The sequence below is a fragment of the Cucumis sativus genome, chromosome 1, assembly GCF_000004075.3.
Source record: "Cucumis sativus cultivar 9930 chromosome 1, Cucumber_9930_V3, whole genome shotgun sequence".
Taxonomy (NCBI): Eukaryota; Viridiplantae; Streptophyta; class Magnoliopsida; order Cucurbitales; family Cucurbitaceae; genus Cucumis; species Cucumis sativus.
In genome coordinates, this window is record NC_026655.2 from 22,167,525 (window position 1) to 22,188,822 (window position 21,298).

Below are 21,298 nucleotides of genomic sequence, written 5' to 3' on the forward strand. Positions count from 1 at the left end.
AAAAGTTCTCATTGTTAAAAATGTTAGACACAGTAAAATTTTAAGAGATTTTAATCTCCATCATCCAATCATGATGTTTCAATTTTCATATCTATGCTAAAAATCACATTAAAATAAAACATCACTTTATTGTATATGATCACTTCGATTTGAGTAATCATGTTGTGTAGTAAATAGGTTACTATGTGCACAAACAATTTCAATGTTAGATTGCGATCATCTTTCATAGCTATGATTAACGTAACCTTACACCCAACACGAAAAGAGTACCACTTTGTCATGTAATCAACAATGATATGACTATCTATTCAAACATATCTTCATTGTTAGATGGTGATGTTTATGTATGTAAAGCCTAGATCATACCTATATATGAAAGAATACATATATCTAACTTGTTTGACATGAATAGTTGTAATGAATGACACAAGATGAATTAATATAGATCTAAAGATTCTCTCCATGTAGTCATCTTTTATATATAACATAGATGTAGATCATTGTACACATGATCTCCCTCCTTTCCTCCCACACTTTCTCATTTGTTTCTCTCTCTTATTTCTCTCCATCAATCTCCCTAAGAACATTTGACCAAATTAAAAGAAAGTTTCACATCACAAAGAGCCAAGGAACACTTTTCTAAACCACAAAGAATCCAATTCAAACCAAACTATAGGGACCAAATTAAAACTAGAATTGAAAAACTATAGTATTAGTTTCCCCAAGGCAAAAAGGGAGTGTATGTTTGGAGAAATTGGGAGGGAGAAACAGTAGAATCTGATCTGATGGTAAGAGAAAAGCACCCAAATTCCTAGCTTTTATAAGGAATATATTGGAAGAAAAGAAGAAAAAAGTGCTCCAATAACATAAAAAGAAAGAGTCTAAACTCAAACTCTTTGATCTTCTCAACCCATGGCTGCCTTCCTGGTGGCTGAGTTGTTCCAAAAATGAAGACCAAAAACTTTTCCTTTTGCATATATAAACATATTTCAAACCAATACAAACCAACCCATTTCTCATTTTCATTCCAATTCTCTCCCTTTCTCTTTCAATTCCTTTTCTTTTTCTATGGGAAATTACAGAGTTTGTCTCTGTTTCATTAGAAGGTTTAAGATGTCTAAAGAAGAGCCACCACCTGACGTGAAGGAGGCGTTTGTCAAATATGCTGGCGGTGTTGCCGCCAATATGACCGCCGAGCACCTCCGATCGTTTCTCGTTGAGTTTCAAGGAGATCAGACGGCGTCACTGGCCGATGCTCAACGGATTGTTGAACACGTGCTTCAGCGACGACATCACGTGATCACCAAACTCACGAAACATTGTCTCACTCTTGATGATTTCTATTACTATCTCTTCTCTATGGATCTGAATCCCTCAATTTCAGATCAGGTGAGGAATTAGTTTCTCTCATTTCTTGAAGATTTGGTTTCTGGGTCTTGTTCTTCAGATTGATGAGGATTTTTCCCCGCAATATAGATTTGAAATATATGAGATTTTTTTAATTACAAATTCTTAGATATGTTAGTGTTTGAATCAACTTACAGGTTCATCAGGATATGAGAGCTCCATTGTCTCATTATTATATTTACACTAGTCACAACACATACTTGACTGGGAATCAATTGAGTAGTGATTCTAGTGATGTTCCAATTATAAATGCACTGAAGAGCGGCGTGCGAGTTGTGGAGCTTGATTTGTGGCCAAATTCTGAAGAAGATGAAATAGATGTTCTTCATGGAAGGTGGAATTGTTGATAATTGAGAGAAATATGTGGAGGGAGATTAATGAAGTTTTTCTGACTGAAGTTGAATTTGTAAATTTTTTGATTTAGGACTTTGACAACACCTGTGGAATTTGTTAGATGTTTGAAATCTATTAAAGAGAATGCTTTCATAGCATCTCCATATCCTGTCATAATTACTCTAGAAGATCACCTTACTCCTGATCTTCAAGCTAAAGCCGCAGAGGTATCATATATGCTGTTACCTTAAATTTCTAGGAGAGTGAAATTTTTTGTTCACAGTAATGGTGAAAATGATTGTTTTTTGTTTGCAGTACATAAAGGAAACATTTGGAGATATGCTGTTCTTTCCTGAAGCAGAATATCTACAAGAATTCCCTTCTCCTGAAGAATTGAAGTATCGGATCATCATTTCAACAAAACCCCCTAAAGAATACCTCAAATCCAAAAATGTGAAAGGGGAGAATTCTTTCAGTGATGATGAGACTGATGATGAAGATGGGGTTGATACGGTCTGCTCGAAATTTTACCACATTTTAGCTGTGTTTTTCTAGTCATTTTCTGGTTCCAGTATCTTGATGGAGTATACAACTTCGTTGGGTTGCAGAGTGAGAGTGAATCCAGCGAGAGTGATGACAGTGATTACGAATCTTACACTACAGGTGTATCGGAATACAAACGTCTTATCGCCATTCATGCTGGAAAACCGAAAGGAGGTTTGAAGGAAGCTCTAAAAGTTGGAGCTGACAAAGTTAGACGCCTTAGCTTGAGTGAAAAGGCACTCAAAAAGGCAACTAAAGCTCATGGAAAGGATGTTATTAGGTAATAATAACATAGACTTCAATTTACTCGAGCAGCACATTGTGAAATCCAAAGCTTCATTCCCCAATTATTCACTACTCTTTTTTACAATGATTTTTCGAACTGATACCCATCTTGCCTTGTTCTTGGTTCCAGATTCACTCAGAAAAACATGTTAAGGATATATCCAAAGGGAACTCGGGTAAACTCGTCCAACTACAAGCCACAAAATGCTTGGTTACATGGGGCCCAGATGGTTGCTTTCAATATGCAGGTATTTTCTTTTCTTTTTTTTTTTTCTGGGATCAAATGACAATACTGTGCTTTTCTTTTTTAAAAAATCAACTTAGTTGGATCATTGCAGGGACATGGAAAGTCTCTCAGCTTAATGCGTGGGATGTTTCGATCTAACGGAGGTTGTGGTTATGTGAAAAAACCTGATTTTCTACTCACAGTTGATGCCCATGGCAAGGTGTTTGATCCTACTGCAAATTTGCCAGTTAAAAGAACTTTGAAGGTAGTGGTTTGCCAAACTAGATCTTGTATGATGTTTTGCTGGACATGCTCTCAAAAACACTATCATGCAAATGCCAGGTGAAAGTCTACATGGGTGTTGGCTGGAATTTGGATTTTGAAAACACCCACTTTCATTTATATTCTCCACCTGACTTCTACACAAAGGTACGTTTCAAGTGAATGGCAATCCAGCTAATCCAAGCCCATTGCTCTGGAAAATAATGTTACCAGAACTGAGAGTTTATTGAATTCTATGCAGATTGGAATTGCAGGAGCCCCAGCTGATGAGCTAATAAAGAAAACAGAGATCAAAGAAGAGACTTGGAGCCCTGTTTGGAATGAAGAGTTCACATTTCCTTTGACCATTCCTGAATTGGCTTTACTTCGAATCGACGTGTATAGTTACAACATATCAGATAAGGATGTTTTCGGAGGACAAAACTGTCTTCCTGTTTCTGAAGTGAAGCCAGGCATCCATGCTGTTCCTCTTTTTGACCGTAAAGGATCGAAGTACAGTTCTGTAAAGCTTCTAATGCGTTTTGAGTTTTCCTGAGAAAACAATTTCTTTTTCTTTAGCAATCATCTCAGAGGAGTGAACTTTTCCTTTCAACCATTGTCCGTGGGGGAAACTGTTGTTGTTCTTTGACCAGAATGGGTTGTATTCTTACATTTTTCATAGGATAGGGGTGAAGCATCGAATATGGTGTCTTCTACTTTTTCTCTCTCCCCTTTTTCCCCTCTCCTTCTTTTGATGCCACTGTAATACTACAAAATCAGATTCCTTCTTCCTAAAGAGAGTGATTATTCTTGTAAAGCAAAGTAGAGCCAAGAGAATAAATGGATATATGAACAGAATTGTGAATTTCTTTGATATCTTTCCTTCCTAATGAATCCAGCTGATCAAATCACTTTACTCAATAGCTGAGATAACAGTTTGCTGTAAAGAATCAGACCTCTTAACGTTAAAAAAATCAAATATAAAGATAAAAAAGACAAAAGAATCAAACCCTTTAATGTTCAAACATTACCCACATTTAGGATTTAAACGGTTCAATCAAACATCCAAAATTCTAGCGACAGGCTATTCCTACAATGTAAACTAGGTTGCTAGATTTGGAATCGCAGTTCTCTTTCTTAGAGTAAAAGCAACTTCTACGCTAGTTCCACAGTTGCTCTCTCTAAGAAAGGAACCTCTAGCGATGAACACGGGATTCCAACTTTGGCTGGACGCCATTCTTTAGGGAGTGAAAGTGAAGCTCGCCCTCTCCTTTCTTCTCTCTCTCGTATATTACAATAGGATAAACGGAAGAAAATGATACAAAGAAAGTGCAGATTTGGTGTGTCTGTTCTGTGTCATTGAAAAGAATGAAGCACAGTTTTAAAGTCTGCTTCTTTTTCAGAAGAAGATTCAGGGCAAATGTATCTGAAGCACCAGAAGATGTGAAGATGATGTTTGATGAATACTCAGAGAATGGCACAATGAACATTGAGCAATTGCAGAAGTTTTTGAAAGATGTTCAAGGAGAAGGTAGAAAAAAAGCCCAGGCCATCTTCAACAATTTCAAGCACCTCAATTTCTTTCAGAGAAGAGGCCTTCATCTAGAAGAATTCTTCAGTTATCTTCTTGATCAAGACCTTAATCATGCTCTCTCTCCCTCCCATGGGGTTCTCTCTCTTTCCTCTCTTTACTTTTCAAACCAATCTACAATATGTGCAATGTCACACCATTCTTAAAACCACAGCATCATTCAGACATAGAAATTAATTATAATATATACTTGACTATCATCACTGTTTTTGTCATAAACAATATTGTTTTGCTACAACACAGATTTTATGTTTATGAAGAGTGAGTTCAGTATGAACAATAATATTATTATACTTTTCAAGCAATAGATGTCAAATTTCTTAAAACCAATTTTAAAAAGAAAAGCAGAACCTTGCTTTGAAAAGAATATAGATAATAAGTTATGATTTTCTGTTTGAGAACATATCTTGAATACTAGTCATTGTTTTTCAAAAGAATTTTTTTTGTTTGAGAGATTTGTCAAACAAAGTAGTTTTTTTAACCTTAGTCTGGGTCAAGTTCTGATATTTCTACCTCTTCTTTTTTACAAAGTCAATTTCCTAGACAATTGGTTGACAAAATAGTCTTGAACTTTTATCAGAAAGTAATTCTTTTACTTGACCATATCTATTAAGAAAAGTTTCATATTCTATATCATGATCTTCTTGATCCAAATGACATTTTATAATATCCTAGACTATTCAAAAACTGTTTACTAAGGACAAAGATGTAGATTAACCAAAGAAGTGTAACTACCACTTCTACCAATTAACATTTCACTCAATTTTTCACAAAGGAATCTAGAATAATTTTTTTAAAAAAAAAAAAGCTATGATGTTCTTACTGATGGATGCAGGATAATCAGGACATGACAGCTCCATTGTCTCACTATTACATATTTACTGGCCACAACTCCTACTTAACAGGAAATCAACTCAGTAGTGACTCCAGTGAGACTCCTATCATAAGGGCTCTAAAGAAAGGAGTAAGAGCAATTGAGCTTGATTTATGGCCTAATTCCAAGAAAGATGGCATTCATGTTCGTCATGGAGGGTATGACCTAAAAGTTTCCACACTATATCAAAAGTCATATTTAACTATATTAAAGTGTTAATACGAAAAGGGTTCAACTTAAAAGCACTACTTCCATAAGAATTTTCTAATACATTGAATGAAGAAAACCCAACAAGTGCAAATGAATATGAATTGAATTGGAGAGGGGCTTGAACATATTTTTCATGGCCGTCTACACTTATAAAGTTTGCTTATCCATAAACTTGTGCATTTAGTAACTGAATATGTATGGAGGTGTAGGACACTTACAGCTCCTGTGGAACTCAACAAATGCCTAAAAGCAATTAAAGATCATGCCTTTACAGCTTCTGAGTATCCTGTAGTGATAACTTTTGAGGACCATCTCACTCATGATCTTCGACAAGATGTGGCCGAGGTGAGCAATAGAGAGCTTACTGTTTTGTTAGGTTTAGTTTCATCAAGAATCACTTTTTATTTTTGCACTTTACTAAAAGTTGATATTACCAGCCTTTTGAATTCAGCATTTCTGAAGACCAATCACATTCCCTAACTGCATGTTTACAAATCTCAACAGTTGTTTTCTTTTCTTTTGTTTTATTCCTTATGAGATTTAATTTCCTTACCCTTTTTTTTAATCAAATAATTAGATTTTAAAAAAGTTATTGTTTATTTTATGGATGATACACCTTCTATTGGTACATTAATATATATTATTGATAGAATTTAGATAAATTTAGTTCACTTCTTGCAATATTTTATCTTAAGAATAAATTCAATTTCAATCCTATATATTTTTTGAAAAATAATTATCTAATAGTGTTAAAAATTAAATATCAATAGGAAAATAATTGAATTGGTAAGCTTAATTGGGTCCTTGTAACTAAATCACACTAATTTAATAAAAAATAACTTTTTCTTACACTACTTCATTTCCTTTCATGGTTGATTTTTCTAATTTACAACTACCAACAATAATTTGAAAACCAAATCCAAACTAAGAAAAAAGAAAAGAAAATGTTTGTCTAAAGAAATGAAAATACGAAAATGTGAAAAATACATTTTTTATGTATGAGTTTTGTATTAACTTGCATAGCATATTGGTATTTTGTTTTCAAACACAACAATAAGATTTGCTTTTGGCAGTACTTTTGATCCATCTCTCAGGTTTTCCATCAATTTCTGAGACTACAAACTGATGTGTGTTTTGTATAAGAATAAGTTGAGTTGGATGGGTAAAGAAAAAACCTCATCAACCCTTTTAGGTTCACCTGTAATTAAATAAGTTTGTAAGTTTGTTATCTCGTTGTTCGAGTTAATTCACGTGTTATTATGTTATTTGTGTCAATTTTTCAATTAACACCCCAATAAATAAAAATTAATTGATTAAATATGATTTAGATTTAGAAAGAAATTGTGCATGTGAATTTAAAAAGAATGAGAGCTAAATTAGGGACTACGTTTTAGAACCAAATAGAGAAGACACCCATCTCAAAGTTTGAAGTCTAATAGAATAGTGACAAACAGACCAAAGCAAAGACTTCCATTATCTTTTAAGTACCATGAATTCTTCTTTTACCTCTGTAATAAAGTGCAGATGCTTAATTCAACATTTAGGGACATCCTCTATGTTCCTAAACGTGGAGAAGACGTTCATCAATTTCCATCGCCAGAGTTACTTAAGGGAAAGATTCTGATTTCTACCAAACCACCAGAGCGCAGAACCAAGGAAAAACCACCAGCAGATGATCAGAGTGCAAATTCTCAAGACGATATAGATGAGGTTCATATCATTATTTTACACATCTTTCATGAAAATAAGTAACTTATAATGATGTAACAAAATCTGTAACATTTAGACAAACCTGAAAAGATTCACAGTTACATAATCTCCTTAACTTCTGAAATTGCTTTCCACAAGTGAACATGATGTAGAATTCTTGATGCAGTTCTCATTCTGACTTGCAGGAGTATCTGGAGATGTTGGATAAAGATGAAGATATTGCTATTCCAGAATATGAAAGTTTGATTGCTATTCGTGCAAAGAAGATGAAACGTGGATCAGATCTCCAGACCTTCTTTAATGATGTAGAAAAAGTTTCGAGAGTTAGTCTGAGTGAGCGAGAACTTGTAGATGTTGTGTCAAAATATAAACACGAAATTATCAGGTACAACCATATCCTTTAACATTATCCTAACTACTATCATTTAATGGAGTGCATTGTGAGATACAATCACAGAAGAAATAATGAAGATGCATTATATCCATTTAATAGAGCATTTCTCGAAACATTCTTTCATATTAGATTTTGCTATAATTTCATCTTGTATATAAAATGTATAAAATCTTATTCTAACTTTTTTTATTAGCTTTCCCAGTTGTTTTGAGTTCAACACAACATATAGAAGTAGGACATTCAAACTTTTGACCTCTTGTTTATGTCTTAACCATTTGACCTATCAATGAAGAGAAAAAGAAGAGTACTAAACATCTTATAGTTATATCTTAAAAACTAATACTAATTAGTACTTATTTACCTCAATGAAAAAAGAGATAACCATGCATATCCAACATCACAAATGGAGTATCAGTATTTTTATGTTTTTTTAAGAGATATTCAATAAAATTTTGCCTTAGCTTTACTCAGGAGAGTTTGCTGAGAGTGTATCCAAAAGGTTTAAGAGTAGACTCATCTAATTACGATCCTATGCTTGCCTGGAATCATGGAGCTCAAATGGTTGCTTTTAACATGCAGGTATTGAGTTCAGACTCCTCTTCTATATTTTTGTCGCTAAGTTATACATAAGAACAAAATTTAGACAGCTGTATAAACCCAGATTCCATTGATAAGACAAAGGGCAGGGGAAAAAATATGCATAGAATTTGATCCAAATTTACTGGCAACTAGTAGATATGTTGAAGAACTAAGTTTTGTTTAACTCAAGGGTTGTTGATGCAAAACCTATAGCAAATATCTTAACCAAGAGGAGAAAAATAACATACGAAAATGAGAGAAAGAGAGATTAGGGGAAGTTTCAAATTGCTTATTAACCCAAAAGCTTAAGCTAGTAGGTTGAAGTTAATTTTAATGCAGTATCTCGTAATTAACATTCCCTCACTCGTGAGCTTGAAATATGAAAAATACCCAATAAGTGGAAATGAATATTAATTGCAAGAGCTTGAATATAGAACTGCTCTGGGGAGCATATGCTCCGATATCATCTAATCACCTATTAACCCAAAAACTAAAGCTCGTGGGTGAATGCAAATTTAACATAATATTTAAGGGCAAGAAATCTCAGCAACCTGGAACTAATAATTTGTACCTTTGTACACATTGAAGAGAAATGACAAACACTTGTGGATCATGGAAGGAATGTTCAGAGGCAATAATGGTTGTGGCTACATTAAGAAACCTGAATTCTTGCTGAATAACCCATCTAATTCCAGATCCTTATCCGCGACAAGGATAAATGGTTTAAAGGTCAGTTTGCTAACACATTGATAATTTCGTCTAAAGCAAATGAGTTCACTATTGGACAATCGTAATGCATACAGATAAAGGTATACATGGGAGAAGGATGGAATTTGGACTTCCGTCGCACACATTTCGATTTCTATTCACCTCCAGATTTATACGTTAAGGTAAGAAACAGAATCGAACCAAAGAAAATCAACATTCCCAAATGTGGAAGATAAACGATTGTAATTGTATAACATGTATGTAAGATGGGTTACAGATCAAAATGGTCGGGGTTGAAAATGATAAAGCGAGGAACAAAACCATCCCCATTGAAGACCAGTGGGTACCTGTTTGGAATGAGGAGTTTAGTTTCTCAATAAGCACTCCTGAATTGGCTTTTCTACAAATAATTGTTCGTGATTACGACACATCTGGAAAAGATGACTTCGCGGGGCAGACATGTTTGCCGGTGAAAGATCTGCGATCAGGAATCCGAGCAGTGCCATTGTACAATAAGAGGGGAGAGAGATACAAGCATGTGAAGCTCCTTATGGGCTTCGAACTCCAATTCGAATAGAACAAATAAATACTTCCAAAATATGAATTCATATTTAAATAAATGAATAAGTATGAAAAAATTAAATACTTTCAAAAACCTTTCCAACCTCCATCTCCATACAAATATACTCCAAACAAAATTACCAACAAATGAAAATAATAAGTATCACCATAATATTCAATTTCTCTTTTTGTTAATATATTACTAGTTTCTTCTAGCTCTCATGTTGATAAAATTTTTGGTAGGAGTGGTGATCAAAGATGGATTGGAGTTTCTCGTACAAATTGGGGAGAGATTAACCATTAAAATGCTCAAATTTTATTTTTCTCAAACTACCTTAGATGGTATTATCCTAAACTAACTTTTTCTATAAACTCGTTTTTTTTTTTAAATCTATTTTAGGTGTTTGTCAAATGAACACTCTTAGTCTATGTATGCTCGATCCTATAAATCTAAGATTAAATCTTGTTGGAGGTCAAGTGATTAGTTGATACCAACTATGAATCCTCACTCACATTTTAAAAATAAATGTTTTCCTCTATTTTGATCTAAGTGGTAAATAAAGAATCAAAGTTTGATAGGGGGAGGGAACAATTTTAATCTACGGTAGTCATTTATCTAATTAAAATTTGATATTACAAGTTTTTTTAACCTCTAGATATTGCAAAGTTTGTTGGGTTGTTTTGTAAGATTAGTAAAGGTGCACGTAAATTGACCTAGATACTCAAAAAATATAAAACAAGAATTATTAAAATATTAGTTTGGTCCTTATACGTTGAATTTTGTTCAATTTTAGTTTATGTACTTTCAGTTGTCCGACTTTAGGTCTTATACTTCCAATGAATCATAAATCTAACTAGTCTCTAATGCTAGTTTATTATTGCTATTTAAAAATAAAACTTGTTATCCATGCATTTTTAATATAAATTTTGAAACCATTGTTGGTGATGTATTATTGAACTAAGTTATTATCAAATTCTGTAAGTTATTTATGTGTCTCTGTCAGTGAATTTACGCGTTTTCATAATTGTTAGAACGTGTTGTATACATCTAATCTATATAAAATAACCATGCACATTTCCCAAAATTTCACCTCCTTACAATAAAAATTTACAAAGTTAGCATTTAACATGTTCAAAATCTTTAGCATAACACTCTTACTTTGTTTTATTTATCCATTTTGGTTTTCAAATAAAGCTTTTTATAAGTAAAAGTTTTTTTTTTAAGACATGCACTCCTCTTTTATTGGATATCATTTGATTTAAACTAATGATCTCTTTAATACATATACAATATTTTAGTACTCAAACCAATAAATATAAATGTAGTTAGAGAAATTATGAAAATACAGCAAACAAAACTCTTTGCTTCATTTATATATATTTTTTAGAAAAATCGAATATTTATCTTTAAAGTTGACACTACAAACACTACTTTAGTATTAGTTGAGTTATATTTATGAGTTATGGTTGATTATATTTTTTTAATATTATAATTAGTTATTTATTTATTTTATTAAAATAGAGTATTCTTAAAAAAATATTTCTTTTAGTGTAATAAATAATTAAAAAATGAAGAAGAGACAATTTTGTGGTGAGGTGTCTCTTAAAAATTTAACAACTCAATGCTTGTCTTTTCTTCAACACCATCTTGAAAATAATGAATCAACCAAAAAAAAGGGAAAAAATAGTCTATTGGTCAACTTTGCTTTTCTTTCTTTACTAATAAATTTATAAAATTATAAAATTACTAATTATATTACTTATACTTTTATGTAGAATAGTAATTATTCTATTTTATGTCACCCATCATATAAGATAAGGTCATCTCTTTGTGGCAAAGGTCCTTTTCAACTTTTGTTGATAGTTAAAACTACAATATTAAAATAATATATATATATATATAAAAGTAAAGAAATATTACATTGTTAATTTTCCTTTTAAAGGAGAACTCAAAATTAAAGATTAAAAAAAAAAGAAGCAAAAGTTTGAACTAAGAAAATGTATGTGTTTTAAAATATTGATGTGAACCAACATAAAGTTGACGGAAAAAGAGAGAAAAAGCCAACATCTATCTAAATTAGTTAAAATGTTTGTTTATTTCTTATATATTTTCGAACTTTTTACTAAAATAGAGATAAAATAGTGTTAGGACAAAATTATGGGTAAAAATAAGATATTTTTGGGTTTCACCTCTTTTTTTATATATAAATTTTACTCGTAAATCTATGCTTCTTTTTTTTTTTTTTTCATTTTTTATATATTAGTAAACTATATACCGTTTTTTATTTTATATATATATATAATTTTACAAATATATTTACTTATTAAAATTAATATCAACTTTCCAATTTTAATTTTAATTTTAATTTTTTAATTTATTTATTTATATATATATATATATTAAATATCTCAATATTTAATTTTCTTATTAAATTCAAATTTCCTAATTTATTATTTCTTAACAAAAATTATACATGTCCTGTTTTCAAGAAATTTAAAAAAAAAATATTAACAAAATATGTTATTAAGAAATACATTAAACAAAATTGTATTGCATTTTGATTTGATAAATAATACTTTTTATTATCTCATCTAACTCTTACATACTTAAATTTGTATCTTATATATAGCCACCTACTTTTATCATACATATTTTTTTTTATTATTTAAAGAATAATAATAGTAATAATGACTAAGGTTTTAAGTTTTTTAAAAAGTAAAAATCTTGTAATTGTTCACATGAGATTTCGACAAAAATATATTTTGTAGAATTGAACCTTAATATATTGATAAATATTATGAATACAATATCTAGTATTTACTCACTTGATGTTTTCTCTCGAATACAAGTTAAAAACTTAGAATTTCATGATTTCCAAACTTTAAGATGTTGTAGTTACAGGTCTATTTGAGCTTCAGTTTTTTAGAATTCAAGAAAAATTTGATTTTCTAAGTTTAAATCTTCAATTGTTGAGAGTTTCAAGACTTCAAAGCTTCAATTCTTCCTTTTGACCAAAGATTCCCTCAAATGAGTAGCAAATGTCTCCAGAAATTTCATGGGTTTTAGGTGGACTTAGACCCACACATAATATATATAAATAATAAAAAAGAAAGCATGTGATACACACATAATATATATTATAAATAATTAGAAAAGAAGGAGTGAGACTCAAAATCATCCTATTTTTGTCAATAGTTTTAGTCCAACCCCATTTTGACAATAGTTTCTAAAATCACATTATTTTAGAAAAAAGTTATATATTTTCACATAATGTATTTTCTTATTTATTTGGTAGGTTTTATATTTAAAAACTCACTAATATAATTTAGGCTAATTTTTATAAATATAACCAACTACAAAATATACACTATCTGTGTCACAAAAAGAAAAGGCCCATTTGCCATTTTTTATAAATATTTTAAGTTTGTAATTTCTTTTTATCCTCTTTATTGTCCTCTTCCTTTCTTTCCATCCTCTTTTTTACTTATTCTTTTGCAATTTTCTTTTTAAAAAATTTAAACTATTATTTTGTTCGTGTATCAAATATAAAAGATCTTTTTTATTTACAAATATAAAGAATAGTAAAGAAAAATAATAAAATAGTCAAATATAACATTTACGATAGATTTGACTACTCAAATTTAACCAAAAATTATTAAAAAACCATTTAGATTTAGATTTGATTGTTTAGATTGAACAATAAAGATCATTTTCTAAATACTAAACTAGAGTGCTCAATGCCAATTAATCACACCAATTTTTAAATTTAGGTTTCTACTTTTTATATTTTTTAAATTATTTTATATGGTGTATATATTTTTTTCGTTTTATTATATTTTGTAAAAAGACCCCAATTTAATATCCTAAATACAAAAAAGAAGATGAGAGTATAGATCAAAACAATATGTATATATATATATATATATTAATATATATATACACACACTTGAAAGCTAAAATATTAAGTCTATTTCTTGTTGTTGAACATAGTTTTGTGGAAAAAGTAGAATAATTTTATATGATTTTATTTTCAAATAAATATTATTTAAGAATAAATTCTGGCAAATGGCAATTGACAACCAAACACTTTGTTTCGATAATGCATTGCATTACGTACAATAAGTCTCAATAATAATATTTAACTTTTTTCTTAACATAATCTAAGAAATATATGTTTTGGAAAATGCCATCTTAACTACTCTTGTTTCTTTCTTTCTTTATTTATTTATTTTTCTCTTTGCCTATATTTTTTTAAAAATAAGCACCGAATTCAAAATGAAAACACCTATTAAAATACTTTAGCATATATTAGTATATATTCACCACCACAAGAAACAATAAAAAATACCTAATTTAAATTTGTATCAAATTTTCTAACTATTTTAATCTCTATACTTATAGTTTGGGTTTATTTTCTAACTTCAAATCGGATCAACAATTACAGACAAAGAAAATTGAAATGAAAAACAAAGAGTAGAAAAATGAACACAAACACAACATATTATAGTAGTTCAAAATTATATTGTATCTATGATATTTATTTTGGATATCAAAGACTCGTTGTTGATTTCTCTTAGTTTTAGAGAGGAAAGGAAGAATCGTAAAACTCGCAATCACTTAACAAAAACTGACTATAAAATTATTACTCAAATATTGAGATGTACCACATTTAATATAACTCTTAAACATTAATAATACGAAGAAAAACAACTATAATTTTTATCTTGAAAGATTATTTTGATTTTTACAAATTTATGGATTGGCTACAAGCACATGGACAAACTATATTAATATAAACATGATTTAATGATGAACTTGGAGCAAGTGAATATTATACGAAAAAATAACTTCGTAAAGACTAAAATTGCTATATTTTTATATCATTAAAATCAACATTTTAAAAGTTGGAATGAAAGTAAACAAAATGGAAAGTTTTATGACTATTATAAAAGGTGAGTATCGGTCGATCAAACTCTCACTACATTAAAATTTTGAGCATGTGACAATTCGACTTCGAAGTAAACTATCAAAAAATTGCATTATTTCTCTGTCAAATGTATCAACCACACATCACAAACTGAACTCAATATTCAAACTTCACCAGTCCCTTTGACATAAGTTATTAAATATTATATTAGCATTTGAACTTTTATACCAATTCTTACATATTTTCTTTTAACCTCTAACTAATCACCATTCTTATATACTCTTCACCAAAAATTGTATTTTTTTAAACTTTACTTTCTTATTCTAAGTTTCTAACTTCTAAAAGTAATCATTCTTTTTTATATACATGTATTCATTTTTCTGTCAATTAACAATCAAAACTGAGAAGAGAAGAAATGGTTGATTAATTTTCATAATCACTATTTAAATGTCACTCCAAACTTTTTTCCTTAACAAAAAGACCTTTACTCTAAACCAAAAATTAAAAATTGGTTAGTGCACAAATCTAACGACAAAAACACAAAACTCAAATTTATGACTATACAAAACTTTCAAATTTATTTTCCAACAATTTTGCAATCCATCCACAAAAATCTCAAAATAAATAAATGGTTGTAAGATAAATAAAATGGAAAAGAAGAACAACCCATCATTCTAGAGAAGGAGGAGGAGAAGAAGAGGAAGAAGAAGAAGAAGAAGACGAAGAAGAATAAGAAGAAGAAAAGGAAGAAATGGTGTTAGACACTGTCACAGAGTTCGTCACTACAAAGAGCAATAGCTTTCTCCAAATTCTCAACAATGTCCCCAATATTCGGCCTTTCTTCTCCCTCCAACTTCACACAATGCATCGCCGTATACGCCACCATTTCCACCGCATCCACTTCCTTCATCTCTCCTCCCCTTACCCTCTTATCCACCACATTCCATAGCTCCCCTCTCCCAATTCGCTCCACCGCATATTCTGCCACCGTCATCGGAACTCCACCTCCGCTATCTCTAAACACTGCCTTCTTCCCCGTCAAAAGCTCCAGTAGTACAACCCCTAATCCGTACACGTCGCTTTTCGCCGTTGAAATCTTCGATACGTAGTACTCCGGATCAATGTACCCTATTGTACCCCCAACCGCGCTCTCCGTTGAAGTTTCCGGTTGTCGCATTAACGACAATCCGAAATCGGACACTTTGGCTGTGAAATTTCCGTCTAGTAGTATGTTGGAGGATTTGATGTCTCGGTGGATTATCGGTGGGACTGCGTAATTGTGAAGGTACTCGATTCCTCTGGCTGCATCTAATGCGATTTTTATCCTTATGTTCCATGTATTTAATAATAACCCATCTTTGTTGTGTAAATGGTCATGGAGAGAACCGTTTGGCATGTATTCGTAAACTAGGAGGCGCTCGTCGTTTTCTTGGCAATAACCCACCATGCCCACCAACTGTTTGTGATTTAGCCGCAATACTGTTGTTAGTTCTGAACAAAATGCGTTTTGTTTCTCTTGTGGGTCTTCTGTTTTCTCGTCATTTTTGGTTTCTCCTCTTTTGATAGCTACTTCTGTTCCATCTGTGAGCTTCCCTTTGTAAACCACTCCAAAGCTTCCTGCTCCTATCTTGTTTTCAGAGGAGAAGTTGTTTGTTGCAACAGCAAGCTCCATTAGAGAAAATGCCCGTGCGGAGGAATTTTCTATTAGGGATAGTTGATTTATGTTCTGTTCTTGATTATTTGCTGTGTTGCAAGAAGAACGAGAAGTTAAGCAATTCGATATGCAGAACAAAATGGTGCAGGTTCCTGCTAAAGCCCCAATTGCTCCAACTATGAGAAATGCCATGGTGAGCCTGTTTATGGATTTTGTAGGTGAAGAGGAACCTGGGTTTGATGAAGAATTTGGACTCTTTGGCAATGGCACTGCAAATGGGAGCTCTCTCTGGCAAGATTTGCAAATATTTCCAGACCCATCACAGAGGAATGCTGAATTTGGATAGATGCCACAGTGGCTGCAAGAATCTTGAACACAAGGGCCAGGGATTATCATTCCCAATGGAAGAACAACAGGTGAGTTGTTGTTGGCTTTGGACCAACACATTATTGTCAAATTATTTGTTTTCAACCCACATAACATGTCAGATCCTGCTGTGATTAGCTCAAATGAAACACTTACATTGATGTTTTTTTCAATGTTGAGTTCATTTGCTCCTTCACCCCAACATGAAACCACTCCATTATTTTGCCTTATTGCACAAGTGAAACTCGTCCCCAATGCAAGGTCTGAGTACTCATGAGCTGAATTGGAAGGAACCTCCAATTGGCCAGCGTTGTTGTTTCCTTTGCATACTAAAACACCATCCAATGCGGTCAATCCGCAGACGTGAGACTCTCCAGCGACTAAGCTTGCCATTAGCAGATTCCCAAGCTGAGATTGAATCTTTGATCCAATTCCATTGTTCCCCCAGCACCTTACGGTTTTGTTCTTCAGAATCCCACATGAAAACCCACTTCCTGATGTGATTGTTAGAAAGTCCAATGCTGGATCAGGCGAAGGAAATAAAGACCCTACTCTGTTTGATCCCCTCCAGCATATAGCTTTACCGGAACTAATCTCTCTTGCACAAACTTGAGCATCACCAACAGCCAGATCAGTCAATGGGAAGTTGGTGCTGTAGTAAATACGTTTAGGTTGAAAACTATGATTCGAAAATCCAGCATCAGTCTCCCAACAATGAAGACTGAACCCGCCAGTTCGAAGACCACAGAAGAAGCTCTGCCCTCCAGAGATTGCTTCAAAGGAGACCTGGGGTAGAATGGAGATCACTTGATCTCCTCTATGGCATTGAATTCTCTGGCTTTTCTTACCTGCAGAAATACCGCAGACGGTGGAGGTGCCATATGCGACAGCGACAGTGGAGGCCGAACCGAGGGCATCTACACCCCAATGCAGCTGCAGAGATATCAAGACAACAACAAGAATCACAAGTTCTGATGTCATTTGAGAGACAGCCTCTCCAGATTGACAGAATTATCATACTCCTCCCCCTTCATTGAAGAAGAAATGATGAAGGTTATGAGTTTATTCAGAAATCTGAATGAACAATTCCACTATCAGGAAAAAAATGGATTTGAAAGAAGAGAAGGAGAAGAAGAAGAAGAAGAAGAAGATCAGGAGGAGCATAAAAGCAAGATTCGTTTAAGAGTGAGGCTTTGTTAAATCACAGGCATTGTCTATTTCGAAAATGGAGCGCAAATTTCTCAAAGCTTCAGAGTTGAATTATTTATTTTATTTTGATTTTCCATTTTGTTAGTAATAATTATTATAAAATATCCCTATTGAAAAGGGTAGGGATACATGGGAATCTTTGATTTTTTGTATGTTAGTGATGTTAATTATATTTTGGTACCTTAAGCTTCACACATTATTATTATTTTCTTTAGTATTTTGATTTAGTCCTTAATGGTATAATCCAAGTATAATAAAGTGTTTAAGTTAAACAAAAAATGGTATAATCAAAACTCTATCGTACAATATTTATATTACAACAAACCTAACAGGTTATGCAACAAAGTGATTTTTTTTATTTTATTTTATGACATTCTAATAAACTTAAACTTTAAGTTTCCATGCAATAATTGGTCAAAATAAGTAAGATGTCATGAATGAAAAATAAATGTATATACATTATAGAGAAAGTTCTCAATTTTACCCTTCTATAGAAATATTAGATTTAAATTCGGCTAATAAATTGGAATATTATATATGCCCAAATATTCATCATTAAATTATACTCATGTTTAATTACGTCACAATTCAACTAGTTAAAACATAAAACATTTATTTATAAGAAAATATAAACTATAATTATATTCATCTTTGTTAGAATAATAATTTAATTGGTGGAAGTCTTATATTATTATAGGCTTAACTATAAATACTAAAATTGTTATACCATCGTAAATACCTTAAAAAGAAGTTTACTTCTGTTTGTAATAATTGAGGAGAGTTAATTATGTTAAATTAAAAGGTCAACTCTAAAGATTTTCATTAATGGTATAAATCTTTTTAAAACTTTTTGTACATGTTAAATGATGTAAGAAGATTTTAATAGATGAGACATTGTTAGAAGAAAAGATAGTGATTAAAAAAGGTAATAGTAAGTAGGAAAATTTATAAAAAGTAAATGGATGTAACAAGGGATTAAGGATATATCATATTTTAAAGAGAAGTATTAGTTGTTTGTAATGAGAATGGAAAAAGAAATGGGTGTCACATTACATCCAGCTAAGCTTAATTCGTCTTTTATTATTATTATTATTATTATTATTTTCTTCTTTTATGACTACTAATGTTTAGGATTACTTCTCTAATTACTCAATTTCATTAGGATCAATGCAAGTGGTCAATCTCTTATTGAGTTACAATGAATGGCATTACGCGACAATTAATTTTCATCCATTTTTTTTATAAATTTTCTCTACTTTTTTTTTTTATAAAATTAGGATCTTGATATATTTTTATCAACAACTAACTATAACGAAGACATTGAATTTCAAAAAAAAAAAAAAATTATAAATTTGAAATATATCCGATAAATCTTTAAGCATTCGATAGGTATTTTAATAATTTCGCAAAGTTGGGTGGACTATTAAATCCTTAAAATAGTGAAGTTTAGATGAACATTAACACTGATCCCCTATGAAATTACCTTGTATTTTATTTTAGAAACAACAAAAGGATTGTTAAATATAGAATAATAATAATAACAATAAAGCATTTGTTTGAAAAAGATAGAAATAATTAAAAGTTCTCTTTATTATGTATAGTGAATTTAAGTTTGGGTTGGACTCTTTGATTGAAAATTGGGCTTTTGAATCATAGCTCAATATTGTTGAATATGGGCTTTTATTCGGCCTACATATTGAGAACAAAAAAAAACAAAGTAAATAGTCGATCCTAAAATAATTTAATTTTTAGCAAAAGGGTATAAATATATATTTTTACTCCTTAATAGGGTGAAATTAATTTTTATGGGTTAGAGAGTAAAATGGTGGAATATAAAAGAGAATTATGATTATAGAATATTTGCATATCATTCCGTTTTATAATAATATTAAATAAATATTTGTTTTTTTTGAATGAATCTCATTTAACCAACCTATGCAATATTGACATAAATCAAATGCTTAACAATTTATTAATAGATATTTAATTCATACTCTTTAATTCACAATTTTTCATATTTATTAATTGTTTTCGGATTATATATACTGTAATAAATATTTATTTTATCATTTGATTTTAAAATTTTAGTGATTTCCAAAATTTGAATTCTAAATTATATTTTTCCCTAAAATTCTAAATGGTATCCTTTCTCTAATTGGGCATTGAACAATTATTCCGTAAAGGAATTGGTCATATTAATAATAATAAATTAAAATTCTAATTAAACTAATGATACAAACATTAAATACATCTAAATTAGTGGAAATACAATCGTGGAGCCATAAATTTTCATGGATATTATTCTTATTTACTATTATTTCAAAGTTCGTTACAGAAGTTTGATTTAAAACCACCAAAACACTAAAAAATATTATTCAACTGTCAATATCCCAAAAAACGGTAAGAATAATTTGATTTTTATATGAAATTATTTAATTGTAACAATTACCATCCATAGATTTTTAATCACATTTTTATTTTAGGCACAACACTATTCGGATGAATTCATGGTAGCTTCCGACCTTTTTGGAATCCTTCCACGACAACTTCCGACGTTATTGTTTTGACTGTATCATTTACTGTATTCTTTCACAGAGTTTCGTTACCTTTATCCTCTACCTCTTCTTCTTGGAATTTCTTTACATTTATCTTCTATCGTGTTTTCTAATGGCAATGCAACGTGTGAGGACTGCTTTTTATGGTAGATGGGTGGAATCTTCTCGATATATTGACTATACTTAGAAAAATCCTCAAAAAAGTATATATAAATATCTTTTCTGAAGAGCTTGAAATAGTTTCAATCACGGTTGACAATAGTTTTTTTGAACCAATGTATCCATAAGACTACAACCTGTCACTTCTTCGCGTCTCTGTTTCCCTCTTTTCCTTGCTCGTATTTAGAATTTCTACGATTTATAAAATAATAAACATTTCAAAACAGAAATAAATATTAAGGCAATCCTTTTTTTTCCTCCTAAAATGGTACATAGTTGTTATACTTTTGATCTAAAGTTTATTATTGATAGATTTGATGGATGTTAAAAGAAAAAAAGAGTGGAAATATAGAATTTTTCAAAATAGTTTTGTCCGTATGCATGAAAGGGAAATGGAATGCAATTTGTGTATTCCATGAGGGATTCATTGACATGTGGAAAGCTATAACTTAAAACACAATTCCACAAAATAATCCCCACTAAATGCCAAATTATTTTTTTGTACACTACTTTTCTTCATACCTTTTTTTTTTCTTATTTTGAAAATAATTTAGATCACAAACCTCTCTCTTGAGAATCAAAAGAAGAAGAAAAAAATTGAAGTCATTTATTTATTTAAAAAGAATCTTTGATTTTTATTTATTATTATCATTTAAAGGTCAAACAAATTGAAGGATTATATTGGAATAGATGATTGAAAATAAGCACTTAGGGTAAAGGGAAAAGGATAACATAAGGTACCTCT

General features: G+C 31.0%; 3 protein-coding genes and 1 long non-coding RNA gene across 6 annotated transcripts; 2 read left to right on the forward strand and 2 right to left on the reverse strand.

Moving 5' to 3' along the window:
- Positions 1-532: 532 nt before the first annotated feature.
- On the forward strand, positions 533-3,929 carry LOC101209542 (phosphoinositide phospholipase C 4). 3 transcript variants are annotated; one of them, XM_011660315.2, is made up of 9 exons: positions 533-1,389; positions 1,545-1,741; positions 1,832-1,967; positions 2,056-2,283; positions 2,355-2,563; positions 2,699-2,816; positions 2,907-3,059; positions 3,137-3,223; positions 3,318-3,929. In XM_011660315.2, the coding sequence occupies exons 1-9, from the start codon at positions 1,069-1,071 to the stop codon at positions 3,609-3,611; spliced, it is 1,743 nt and encodes a 580-aa protein (XP_011658617.1). In that variant the 5' UTR covers positions 533-1,068; the 3' UTR covers positions 3,612-3,929. The 3 variants fall into 3 exon arrangements, with proteins under 3 accessions (XP_011658617.1, XP_011658613.1, XP_011658609.1); XM_011660311.2 differs by having other exon boundaries at positions 2,056-2,244; positions 2,313-2,563; XM_011660307.2 differs by having other exon boundaries at positions 534-1,389; positions 2,056-2,253; positions 2,349-2,563.
- A 218-nt stretch (positions 3,930-4,147) lies between these two features.
- On the forward strand, positions 4,148-9,865 carry LOC101204232 (phosphoinositide phospholipase C 2). The gene is made up of 9 exons (XM_004145269.3): positions 4,148-4,723; positions 5,482-5,678; positions 5,940-6,075; positions 7,255-7,440; positions 7,626-7,825; positions 8,296-8,413; positions 9,002-9,142; positions 9,217-9,303; positions 9,399-9,865. The coding sequence occupies exons 1-9, from the start codon at positions 4,424-4,426 to the stop codon at positions 9,696-9,698; spliced, it is 1,665 nt and encodes a 554-aa protein (XP_004145317.1). The 5' UTR covers positions 4,148-4,423; the 3' UTR covers positions 9,699-9,865.
- On the reverse strand, positions 7,119-9,680 carry LOC105436060. Its single transcript, XR_969970.2, has 2 exons — positions 9,469-9,680; positions 7,119-7,735 (listed from the first exon to the last, which is right to left on the reverse strand). It is a non-coding gene; the product is annotated as an uncharacterized LOC105436060 (long non-coding RNA).
- Positions 9,866-15,136: 5,271 nt separating the features above from the next.
- LOC101203778 (putative serine/threonine-protein kinase-like protein CCR3) lies at positions 15,137-18,057 on the reverse strand. The gene has a single exon (XM_004154287.3). It carries the CDS (start codon positions 17,609-17,611, stop codon positions 15,368-15,370), a length of 2,244 nt encoding a protein of 747 aa, XP_004154335.1. The 5' UTR covers positions 17,612-18,057; the 3' UTR covers positions 15,137-15,367.
- Between the last annotated feature and the right edge of the window lie 3,241 nt (positions 18,058-21,298).